Here is a 12697-nt window from a genome sequence, read left to right on the forward strand (position 1 = left end):
TTCATAAGATATAATAATTCTTGTTCTTTGTTTCCACCCTTATAAATTGATTTATATTGCATTGATAAGGAGTTGTGTTAAGCTAAGAGTCTTTGGTCTGCCTTCTTACAATCAGTCAGTATTTAGTAAATATACTGTACGATAAAATGGTGCTAATGTTACCGGGTAAAGTAAACTACGAATATTAGAAATTACAAATCAACAGAACAAAACCGAGATATGATCACAAACTGAGCATCTGCAAACGATATACTTTACCCACAGCTGTTTATCAGTCATTTATAAAGAGCACACAAACACACTGACAGTGATAGGTTACTTACTGCACACTGTTATGGGTCAATGATGCTAATATTCGGCACAAATCCATCAGTTTCCCCTTTCTGGCTGCTCTTTCTATGAATGAATGATGAAGAGCAGTGGTGGGCAAACTTTTTGGACCCGAGGGCCACATTAAGTTTTGCAAACCAAGTGAAGGGCCACATTTCAAATTCTTCAAAAAATTACTTTTATTTATAGTGGCAATATGCATGAAATATGTAATATTGGACAGAAACATGTCACATTAACACAAAATAGATTTTTCTTTTATATTATTAAGTCAAATTTACAAGTCAAATTAATTTGCACCACTCTGATATCTCACTGTTCGCCGAAAATGACTAATTATATTCAGAATGTCTGACAGCGGCTTATACACATCAGCCGCGTTTCCACTATCGCGCCTAAAGCAAGCGAGCCAAGGCCCGTCGAGGAGTTGTGTTAAGCTAAAAGTCTTTGGTCTGCCTTCTTACAATCAGTCAGTATTTAGTAAATATACTGTAAGATAAAATGGTGCCAATGTTACCGGGTAAAGTAAACCTCATTTTACAATCAGCAAGACATTTCAGATGTTTTACAATGTGGGGAAAACGCTGCTTTGTCCAGTAATGCATCCCATCATGCGCATTTTTATGTAATCATCATCTGTGGAAAAACTAAACCCCATCACACTGACTGAAGAAGCGAAAAGTTTACATGTGTTTGCATCTGAGTTCATGTGAATGTTTTCTTATCATACAAATCGTTTATCCTATTTTTTTTGCACATCTTGGCGTTTACATTAATCAGTGCTTTTATGCAAAATTCCGAAATGTGCATAATAATAGATGGATGTGAGCATAGCTATTGAGTTTGAGCTGACGCTGTGGTGTTGTTCAGGAGCGTGTGAAGCTGGAGGAGCAGCGTCTGCAGGTGGAGAAGATGAAGAGCAGGTGTGCGGAGATGGAGAAGCAGATCCCGTCACAGCCGGAGGACCAGAGAGAGCAGATGATGCTGCAGCTACAACAGGTGAGAGGAGATAACAGCCAGTTCTGTTCACCCTGACTGCATTTATTAAATCTAAAATACAGGACAAACCATGAGATGTTATTAATATCTTGTAAATGAGCGGTTTTCTGTGTGCATAAACATTCATTCATTCGTTGATTTTCTTTTTGGCTTAGTCCCTTTATTAATCTGAGGTTGCCACAGCGGAATAAACCACCAACTTATCCAGCATATGTTTTACACAGCGGATTTCCTTCCAGCTGCAACCCATCCCTGGGAAACACCCATACACACTTATTGACACTCATACACTACGGTCAATTTAGTTGATCAGTTCCCCTATAGCGCTTGTGTTTGGACTGTGAGAACATGCAAACTCCACACAGAAACGCCAACTGAGCCGAGGCTCGAACCAGCTTGTTGTGAGGTGAACGTGCTACCCACTGCGCCACTGCGTCGCCACCACATTTCAAATTCTTCAAAAAATAACTTTTATTTATAGTGGCAATATGCATGGATTGTGTAATATTGGACAGAAACATGTCACATTAACACAAAATAGATTTTTCTTTTATATTATTAAGTCAAATTTACAAGTCAAATTAATTTGCACCACTCTGATATCTCACTGTTCGCCAAAAATGACTAATTATATTCAGAATGTCTGACAGCGGCTTATACACATCAGCCGCGTTTCCACTATCGCGCCTAAAGCAAGTGAGCCAAGGCCCGTCGCATTTTCACTGTCACTTCCAGGGGCTTATCGGGCCAAAGCAGGGCTTTTTCAGGGCCAGTGGCTGGCCTTTTTTGGCCTGCCGAATACCTTGGGCCGAAAAGGGCCAGCTGGGTCTTCGGGGCGGAGTGAAGGGAGAGGCGGACACTAGTTTTCTGATCGCACATGAGTACATGTGCCAAACACAAAAAACAAATAAATAAATAAGAGAGAGAAAACATCTAACCCTATAGTCTGGGGTGAAAGACGTGCCAGACACGAAAGCTTGACAGGCGTAGCAGTAACTAAGGAGGATGGGGCTTAGCGAAGGGTCAATTTACCTCTTGGTATTAGCCAGGCCAAAACCCTTTCTGTTTTTAAATCTAGTCTAAATACTCATTTTGCTTTTAACACGACAGTCTTGTTTTAAATTAGGCATGCTTGTACAGCACTTGGTAAACACTTGTTGTTTTAAAAAACATGTTATAATTAAACATTGAACTGTGCTCAGGAGAAGGATGCTCTGGAGGCCACGCTGCGAGTGTTTGAGGACCTGGAGTTCAGCATTCTGGAGCTGGAGAGCGGAGTCGAAGAAGAGCGAGACGGGGAGGATGGAGAGACGGAAACCGTCATCGAGACAGAAATAACCAGAGTACAACACACACGCAACGCCTCTCAGGTGAGCTCAGATTACCCACAATTCACCACACACATAGTCTTTTAGGGTGCTTTCACACCTGTGAATGGATTCAGTTGTTCTGAAACTGAGATTACAGTTGTTACATTGTTGCTCTTTGCTCTTGGAGCGGTTCGCTTTCACACTGCAAAGTTTCTAATCAGACCAAAAGAACTAAAACAAGTCACGTGTGAGTAAACTCTCCTCACATTGGTCAGAGTGTCAGGGTTTATTTTGCAGCGTCCCGCTCAGCTGTCAGGAGAGGTGGTGGTTTGGTGGTGATTGACAGGGTGCGCGCGCGACGTGTCTGAGGAGAGATGCGGTGGGGAGGGGTGAGAAGGGTGCGCGACGATGCCTATTTGAGGACCGGGAGGGAGACGCGAGATTACCGGGAGATCATCACTCGTTTGCGGGCATCCGGAGACTCGCGAAACTTCCCGCCCTACTCATAATTCTCTCTTCATATAGCCGTAAGCCTATTACATATCCATAAAACACTGTGATATAACCGCGCTCAGATCGGATCGCTTTCTCACTGCAATCAAACCGCTCCAGGGTTCGTTTCAATCTAGCCGAGACCACCTCATTCAAGCGATCTCGGAGCGATTACTTTGGCGCGGAACAGAGCGCGATTGCCCTGTTCACATATGCCAAACGAACCGCGCTAACTGGGCAAACGAGACACGTTCCCAAACAAAAGTGTAGGTGTGAAAGCAGCCTTACACTCCTGCTCTGAAGGATCTGCTGTTTCTGAATGAATGTTTATTGATAAATGAACACTTCACCTGCAGTGCCGGCCTAATATTCACACAGAATCTGAGTTGAGAAGCTGCAAACATGATGTCAAGTGACTTTTGCAAGTGGAATGTTTCAAATTCCTGATTTACTCTGAATGGAGCACTTTATCTTGGCTCTGATTGGCTGTTCTGTGATCAGCTGAGACGCACTGAGCATCTGCGCTAATATACTGCTGACACAACAAACAACAAGAAATCAAGATAATCACATTCAATTCAATTCAGTTTATTTATAAAGCACTTTAAAACAACACAGTTGACCAAAGTGCTGACAACAAAGAGTTAAACAAACTTTAAATGCAAATATATAAACATAAAATGTCCACATCTCACGCTGTGCTAAAAGCCTAATTGAACAAGTGGGGTTTAAGAAGAGATTTAAAAACAGTAATGGAAGAGGCTTGTCTAATATACAACGGCAGCTCATTCTACAATTTTAGTGCAGCCACAGCAAAAGCCCGATCCCCTCTGAGCTTTCGACTGGTCGTGGGCACACCCAGGAGGAGCGGGTCGGCTGACCTGAGCGAACGAGAAGGTGTGTAAACACAGAGCAGCTCAGAGAGGTAAAGGGGTGCAGCGCCATTTAGACACTTAAAAACAAATAAAAGGAACTTAAACATCAGCATTACGATAAGCAGACACTCACAGATTGACGCAGACTCTGAAAGAGACTTTAACACTCTCTGTAAGCGGATTCAACTTATATATTAAATTCATACATGCACAAAAATATTACAGTAAAATATTCAATATTTGTATAACATTTTAATATTATTTAAAATATTCACCATTAAGGGCGAGGCAGTGGTGCAGTAGGTAGTGCTGTCGCCTCACAGCAGAAAGGTCGCTGGTTCAAACCTCGACTCCGTTAACGTTTCTGTGTGGAGTTTGCATGTTCTCCCTGCGTTCGTGTGGGTTTCCTCCGGGTGCTCCGGTTTCCCCCACAGTCCAAACACATGCGGTACAGTTGAATTGGGTAGGCTAAATTGTCCGTAGTGTATGAGTGTGTGTGTGAATGTGTGTGTGGATGATTCCCAGAGATGGGTTGCTGCTGGAAGGGCATCCGCTGCGTAAAAACTTGCTGGATAAGTTGTCGGTTCATTCCGCTGTGGCGACCCTGGATTGTTAAAGGGACTAAGCCGACAAGAAAATTAATGCATGAAGGAATCACCATTAAGATTTCTCAACACATTTCTGCACATAATAGTGTTAATAACTCATCTCTAATAACTGATTTATTTTCTCTTTGTCATGATGACAGTAAATAATATTAGACTAGATATTCTTCAAGACACTTCTATACAGCTTAAAGAGACATTTAAAAGCTTAATTAGGGTAATTAGGCAAGTCATTGTATAACCGTGGCTTGTTCTGGAGACAATCCAAAACTGATACTGCTAATAATAAATAATAATAATAATAAAACTGAGCGGCTAATAATATTGAGCTTAAAATGGCTTCAAAACAATTAAAAACTGCTTTTATTCTAGCCGAAATAAAACAAATAAAACTTTCTCCAGAAGAACAAATATTATAGGAAATACTGTGAAAAAAACATCACATGGGAAATATATTAAACTATTTCTCAGGAAAGTGAATAATATTGTCTTCAGCTGGTGCAGTAGTGTCTGGTGTTGTGTTGTGATGCAGCAGTGTCTGCAGCTGGAGGTGAGAGAGAGAGAGATGCTGCTCATTGACTCAGCTGCTCTTCATGACAGATCTCTGACCTTCATCCTTCACTAATGCATTCACTGAAACACCACTGAACCTGCAGATGATGATGATGATGATGGCTTCGCTGTGTTGCAGGAACGAGTGCAGCATCTGGAGAAGCAGCTGAAGGAGATGGAGAAGGAGAAGGAGAAAACACTGAGCTCCCTCCGGCAGGAGAAGAAAGAGCTGCTGCACAGGACACACCGGGTAAGAGAAGCAGATTTATACTGACTGAACACTTCTGTCTGTCTGTAGTAGAAGTGAAATAGTAAAATGTAAATGCTTATGGGCGTTACGCACAGCAAGTGTTTTTCAACCACACATAAACTTGCAACCTTTGAATGTTAATGTGAACAGAAGTCATTCATTTCCAATGGAGAGCAGTCCGGGAGCTGGCTGGAGTATGCGGGTAAAATCGGATCCGAATTGAGCTGCAGATCTATTGAAATATTTGAACTCCTGCGACTAGACCGCATGCGACCGGCCGACCGGCTGTGATGTATCCCAGTGTTGTCCTAGCAGGTCTGTGCGCGCGAGATGAGGAATAGGAGTTTATTTGGTTATTTTTTTGAATCAGAAAAAGTCTCTAGTTTAATATTCAATACTGAGAGTCCAAACACCGAGGAGCAAATCCATCGATGCGCAGCTCTACGGGTCCCGACGCATGCAAGCCAGTGGCGACAGCGGCGAGGAAAAAACTTCACCAATTGGTGAAAGAAGAATTAAATTACCTGGAGAGAAACCAGGCTCAGTTTGCACGACCATTTCTCCACTGGCCAAACGGCTTGTGCAGAGCTGCAGTCTAGGCGCTGAAGGCTGGAGAACGCTGGATGTCATTCCGCTGTGGCGACCCCAGATTAATAAAGGGACTAAGCTGAAAAGAAAATGTATGAATGAATGAATATATATATATATATATGCACACTTAAAAATCAACAATAAAAACTATTTTACCATTGTATACATTAAACACTATTAATGGCTACAACACAAAAACATTTTTCAGATTTAATAAAATGAAAAAGAAAACTGAAAATGCTATTAATATTAAAAAGAAAATGTTAATAATAAGAATAAAAAAATAAAAGGGATGCGGTGGCGCAGTAGGTAGTGCTGTCGCCTCATAGCAAGAAGGTCGCTGGTTCAAGCCTCGGCTCAGTTGGCGTTTCTGTGTGGAGTTTGCATGTTCTCCCTGCCTTTGCGTGGGTTTCCTCCAGGTGCTCTGGTGTCCCCCACAGTCCAAACACATGCGGTACAGGTGAATTGGGTAGGCTAAATTGTCCGTAGTGTATGAGTGTGTGTATGGATGTTTCCCAGAGATGGGTTGCTGCTGGAAGGGCATCGGCTGCGTAAAAACGAGCTAGATAAGTTGGCGGTTCATTCCGCTGTGGCGACCCCGGATTAATAAAGGTTAAAGACTAAAACATGCTAGAAAGATTATTGCAAATTAATTTAAAACAACTCAAAAGTGCATGCAAAATAATTAGAAAGAAACCTACTTAGAAAAAAGGTTATTAAATTAAAAAAGAACTCAATGCAAAATAAAAATAAACACTAAAACAAAAATACAAAAAACACTTCAAAAATGAAACTTCCATGAACAAGTGAAAAAAATAAGATATTAGTGATTTATTAATTACAATGAAAAAGGAGTTAAATTATTTATTTAATTTATTAAAATTACAAATATGAAAAAAAAAAATAATATATATATATATATATATATATATATATATTTTTTTTTTTTTTTTTTTTTTTCATATTTGTAATTATATATATATATATATATATATATATATATATATATATATATATATATATATATATATATATATATATATATACAGGTACAGAGTGTAAAATAAAACTGTGCTGGAGGTTTTATATCAGTGTTGTGCTGTAGTGAATCACTGGAGGAGAGGAGGAGGAGAGAGAGAGAGCGAGTAGGAAACTGAAAGAGAGAGAGAGAACAGGGAACAGAAAGAGAGAAACAGACAAGAACAGAAGAAATAGCAGATCAGGTCTAGTACAGCTCTTCTGGTGAGTGTTTCTGCCTCTGTGATATTTTGATATTTTATTTTGCATTAGGTTCTTGTATATAGTAGCACGACGGACTGTCTAGCGTGTGTTCAGTTGCTCACGAGCGCATGTGTGTGAGTCAGCAAGAGTGTGTGTGAGTTCAGTCTTTCTGCTCAGAGCCGGGGCTGTTAGTACTGAGTCAGTAATCAGCAGTGCTCGCTGTGTTTTAGTCATGTGAGTGTTTTTTAAAGTCTACTGAATCTTTATTTTCTGTTTCTGTTTCAGTCATTTTTGGCTGTTTCAATTTAAAAGGAAACCATAAGCTTAATCTAAAGTAGAATAATGTATTAAAAAAGTGAATTTTAATGTCTTTATATTGTGTTTTATTGCGGCTTCATTTATTTTTTGTTAGCTACATTTTGACAGATTTTATTCATGAAAAAATGAAAATCTGCATTACTAAATTACAATAGGAACTTCATGAAAATCAAAATTCTCCTCAAATGTGATGATTCTTATCACTGCTGTTATTATTATTATTATTTATTACTATTAAACATTATGTTCACAGTGTTCTGATGTTGGTTAAAGGCAAATATTAATACTATAATAATTTAAAATACAAATAATGAAAAGACAGACAAAATAACTTCAGGAAAGTTTCAAAAATAAAAAAAATTGAAGAGGAAAAATATCAAAACAAAATCCAAAGTAATATATAATTCTAAAATAAAAAAGTAAATTAAGTAGATAATAGAAATTAAAGTTTTTAAAAATATGAAAAATAAATAATAAAAAATAATAATACATTCAAGTAAAAAAGAAGTGTATATATATACAGTTGTAGTCAGAATTATTCGCCCCCCCTTTTATTTTTAATTTTTATTTTTTTAAATATTTCCCAAATTATGTTTAACAGAGCAAGAAAATGTTCACAGTATGTCTGATCATATTTTTTCTTCTGGAGAAAGTCTTATTTGTTTTATTTTGGCTAGAATAAAAGCAGTTTTTAATTTTTTAAACACCATTTAAAGGACATTATTAGTAGCCCCTTTAAGCTATTTTTTTCGGATAGTCTACAGAACAAACCATCATTATACAATAACTTGCCTAATTACCCTAACCTGCCTAGTTACCCTAATTACCCTAGTGAAGCCTTTAAATGTCACTTTAAGCTGTATAGAAGTGTCTTGAAGAATATCTAGTCTAATATTATTTACTGTCATCATGACAAAGAGAAAATAAATCAGTTATTAGAGATGACTTATTAACACTATTATGAATTGAAATGTGTTGAATAAATCTGCTCTCTGTAAACAGAAATGGGGGAAAAAATAAACGGGGGATAATAATTCTGACTTCAACTGTACGTATAAGTGTGTGTATGTGTGCAAAACTAAGCATGGCATTACACTGTCTGTTTAGAACACAGCCTCCTTACTGTATAAATGTACTTTGTTTTCATTTCAGAAGCAGGTAATATTACAGTGTTTTATGTAGTCAATATTCCACTCAGCATCACTCAGGATGTGTCTGTTACTAAACCTTTTGTGCGTTTGTAGATTTTGAAAGAGAAAAAGCCGCTCACTGATTGGTCCAACATCACCGGCTCCACCCCCTGCATGATGTCACTCAGCCCTCTGACCATTCACAGGGCAGCACAGGTGAGCAAGAGTAATGATGAAGATGATGGTGATGATGATGTTCAGTGATTCTGACACTGGTGATCATGTTGACAGGAGTCTCTGAAGGACTCGTGTAGTTTACCACGCAGACGCAGCTCTCACAGGAAGACCACAGACAGACCCGTGTCTGCGCAAGGTGAGAACAACAACTCTCTAAAGCAGGAGTCACCAATCTCGGTCCTGGAGGGCCGGCGTCCCTTCAGGGTTTAGCTCCAACTTGCCTCAACACACCAGCCTGGATGTTTCAAGTATACCTAGTAAGAGCTTGATCAGCTTGTTCAGGTGTGTTTGATTAGAGTTGGAGCTAAAATCTGCAGGACACCGGTGACCCCTGCTCTAAAGGCTATTCCTCACTGAATACAAATTTTTGTCTGTAAATTTTATACATTAAAAAAAATAATTCTACCTCAAGTTGTATCAGTCAAATTCACACACGATAGCTGCGTCGCAAATCGCATACTTATGCACTATTCTACGCCATTTTGTAGTATAAATAGTGTAAGTAGTGCGTTCACACTGAAAACTCTAATAATAATAAGTGCACTTTAATTACCCTGGATGATGCATTCATTCAGCCGCTAAAGTGAAGTGTGTATTGATGGACACTTCACGCACTCAACGACCGCAGGTTTGCTTACGTAGCGGAAGGGGCGGAGCTATCGGGCGCACATGTTAAATAACTTTATTTGTTTTGGATGGTGAAAGCAAAATTCTCCTACGAAAGTGATTATAGCGCCTCCCGATGGTGAATGCAGGTATTATTTGATAGTTCGGTCGTTTATTTCACTGATTTGGCAACCGTCAAACGTCATCAGGGAAACGGGTTGAATTTCCGCTTATTAGGAAAACATTAGTGGTCCATTTGGGACGACACTACATACATATACTATATTGTTGAGTGTGTAAGTGCATAAGTACAAAGTGCATGAGTGCATAGTGTATAGTGTGCCATTTAGGTCGCAGCTGATCTCCGAAAGTTTTCTCCGTCATTAAAAAATTCAGAAAAAAAAAATTCAGAAAAAGAATTTTGACAGGTGTTTTGACAATAACTGGCCACCGTACAAGCAAAAGGCTAATATATATATATATAAGCAAATTATGGAATATTTGAGCAATATTACTCGAGTGGCAGTGCGGTATGGCTGTATATAGGCACTGCTGGGCACTGCTTTAGCCGTGTCGCGGCTTCGAGCAGCACATCCATTGCCTCAGTCAAAGATTATTCAGTGTGCGTGGTTATTAGTGTCAGTGTACAAGCTCGGCACTTGAAACTAGCACACAGTTGGCTGTAAAATAGAGGTCTGCATTCCGAATAAAGCGCGGGAGCGGCCGATAACCGGTTTAATTTGGGACGGGAGCGGGCTGTCTAGCAAAATTGCTCCCGACTCCCGAGCGAGGACGCTTATGTTTGTGTGTAAATGAAATAGCGCGATGCTGTGTTTAGCTTGTTTGTTGCTGTGTGTGTGTGTGGATGTATGTGTGTGGCATGCGCGAATGAGAGGTGTGTGTGTGCGAATGAGAGAGAGAGCTTTGCCTGTGTGTGTGCGCTTGGTGCTTGTGTGTGTGTGTGTGTGTGTGTGTGTGTTAATGCGCGTGCGCGAATGAGAAATAGAGAGAGAGAGCTTTCTCTATGTGTGTGTGCTTGGTGCTATGTGTGTGTGTGTTTATACAGACAGCTTGTTATAGGCTGTCTGGACTCTGTATAGCTGGGTGGTATTCGCTTTTGTTCTCCCCCCGCTCTTTGGCTGGATCGGGCGCGGCGGGTAGAAAACGGGGCGGGTCGGGCAGCGGGCGAGAGAGGGATTCAAAGTTTGGTCCCGCGCAGATCTCTACTGTAAAACTATACAGAGACACAAATGATTTTGTACTCTCTGCTTGGTCTGTGTCCGAGTCGTACATGTATCCTAGCTTAGCTTCTCCCTGTCTGCCTGTCTGATGTACACACAGAGCGTGGGAGCTCCGCCCCCTTGTTACAATTGGCGGCAAGCCGAAACTAATTTTCATGTGAAGCAACACACCCCTAAAACAACGAGCTGTGTACACACCCACAACATGACACTTTTATAACACATTATAATAAACACATCTGAACTGTGTGTTGAACTGAACCTGAACTGGCACACTCAGAACAACCAGAATATTAATATTAAATCAGAAAAAGTGGTGATTTATGTGCCCTTTAAATTTAACATTATGATATCTGCAGAAACCCTGTTAATATTCTGTGTCAGTTGGAAGTACATCAACATACTGAAATAAATGCCTCTGCAGCTTCCGGGTCATGTGGAGTTTAGCACAGTGCAGTTTTGCATTGTCATCTGGACAGAGAAATACTCATGTACGTGTGGACGTGGCCTGAAACACTCACTCAAATCAGCTTTCAGAGCAGACTGTTGAGAAACAGCTCAACGGCGGAGCGTGTCGCAGCAGATTTGTCTGTGTAAAGGTGTGCCGTGTTTCTGGAAAAGCCTGTAAATCCGCCTGCTGTGCTTTTGTTTGTCTCATATTCCCGACAGTGGTTTATCTGTCAGAACAGCACAGTCTTACACACCGGTGACTCAGACATCATACTAATATCACAGATAATGATTGATGGACTGAATGTGACTTTTATGTCACTTCCTGTTTGATTCCAACCTTTAGAAAATACGGATGGAGGAGAATTAGAGGTGGGGATGTGCAGTACTGGGAAATTGTGCGATATTCATTCATTCATTTCCTTCAGCTTAGTCCCTTTATTAATCCAGGATCGCCACAGCGGAATGAACCGCCAACTTATCCAGCACATGTTTTATGCTCCGGATGCCTTCCAGTTGCAACCCAGTATTGGGAAGCACCCATACACACTCATTCACACACACACACACTACAGTCAATTTAGCATACCCCAGGCATGTCCAAACTCAGTCCTGGAGGTCCAGTGTCCTGCAAAGTTTAGTTCCAACCCCAATCAGACACACCTGGGCTAGCTAATCAAGCTCTCACTAGGCTTTCTAGAAACATCCATGCAGGTGTGTTGAGGCAAGATGGAGATCAAATCTGCAGGACACCAGCCCTCCAGGACCGAGTTTGGACATCCCTGGCCTACCCAATTGTGGGGGAAACTGGAGCACCCGGAGGAAACCCACACGAACACAGGGAGAACATGCAAACTCCACATAGAAACGCCAACTGACCCAGCCGAGGCTCGAACCAGCGACCTTCTTGCTGTGAAGCGACAGCACTACCTACTGCGCCACTGTGTTGCCGACTATTTCAATAACTTATCTTAAATATTTCCTAGTATTTTAAATATATTCAGCATTTTTTTCTATGAAGATATGCTAAATTATTTGCAGACAATATAAATGATTGTAAAATAAATGTGAACCATAAGACGAAATGATTTATGAAATGAAACAAAGCTAATTATATTAGAAAAAGGGGCGACGCAGTGGCGCAGTAGGTAGTGCTGTCGCCTTACAGCAAGAAGGTCACTGGTTAGAGCCTCGTTTGCGTGGGTTTCCTCCGGGTGCTCCGGTTTCCCCCACAGTCCAAACACATGCGGTACAGGTGAATTGGGTAGGCTAAATTGTCCGTAGTGTATGAGTGTGAATGTGTGTGTGTGTTGATGTTTCCCAGAGATCCGCTGCGTAAAAACGTGCTGGATAAGTTGTCGGTTCATTCCGCTGTGGCGACCCCGGATTAATAAAGGGGGTAAGCCGACAAGAAAAGGAATGAATATTAGAAGGAGCTCTTTTATTTAAGGACATATTAAACAATATTCTAAACATTAAAATAACTGAAA

General features: G+C 40.5%; 1 protein-coding gene across 3 annotated transcripts in view; it reads left to right on the plus strand.

Annotated features, from left to right (window-relative positions):
- The window catches only part of phldb3 (pleckstrin homology-like domain, family B, member 3), a 37984-nt gene that overhangs the window by 15380 nt on the left and 9907 nt on the right, over positions 1 to 12697 (plus strand). For 2 of the 3 annotated variants that reach the window (XM_073925564.1, XM_073925563.1), the window contains exons 5-9: positions 1201 to 1329; positions 2532 to 2699; positions 5303 to 5413; positions 8788 to 8889; positions 8965 to 9046. In XM_073925564.1, coding sequence (XP_073781665.1) covers positions 1243 to 1329; positions 2532 to 2699; positions 5303 to 5413; positions 8788 to 8889; positions 8965 to 9046 — 550 coding nt within the window. In that variant the 5' untranslated portion in view covers positions 1201 to 1242. Of the gene's footprint in view, positions 1 to 1200; positions 1330 to 2531; positions 2700 to 5302; positions 5414 to 5563; positions 5729 to 7109; positions 7247 to 8787; positions 8890 to 8964; positions 9047 to 12697 lie in introns of those variants that run through there. The other variant, XM_073925565.1, reaches the window with a different exon arrangement.

The sequence above is a fragment of the Danio rerio genome, chromosome 16 (genome assembly GCF_049306965.1).
Source record: "Danio rerio strain Tuebingen ecotype United States chromosome 16, GRCz12tu, whole genome shotgun sequence".
NCBI lineage: Eukaryota > Metazoa > Chordata > Actinopteri > Cypriniformes > Danionidae > Danio > Danio rerio.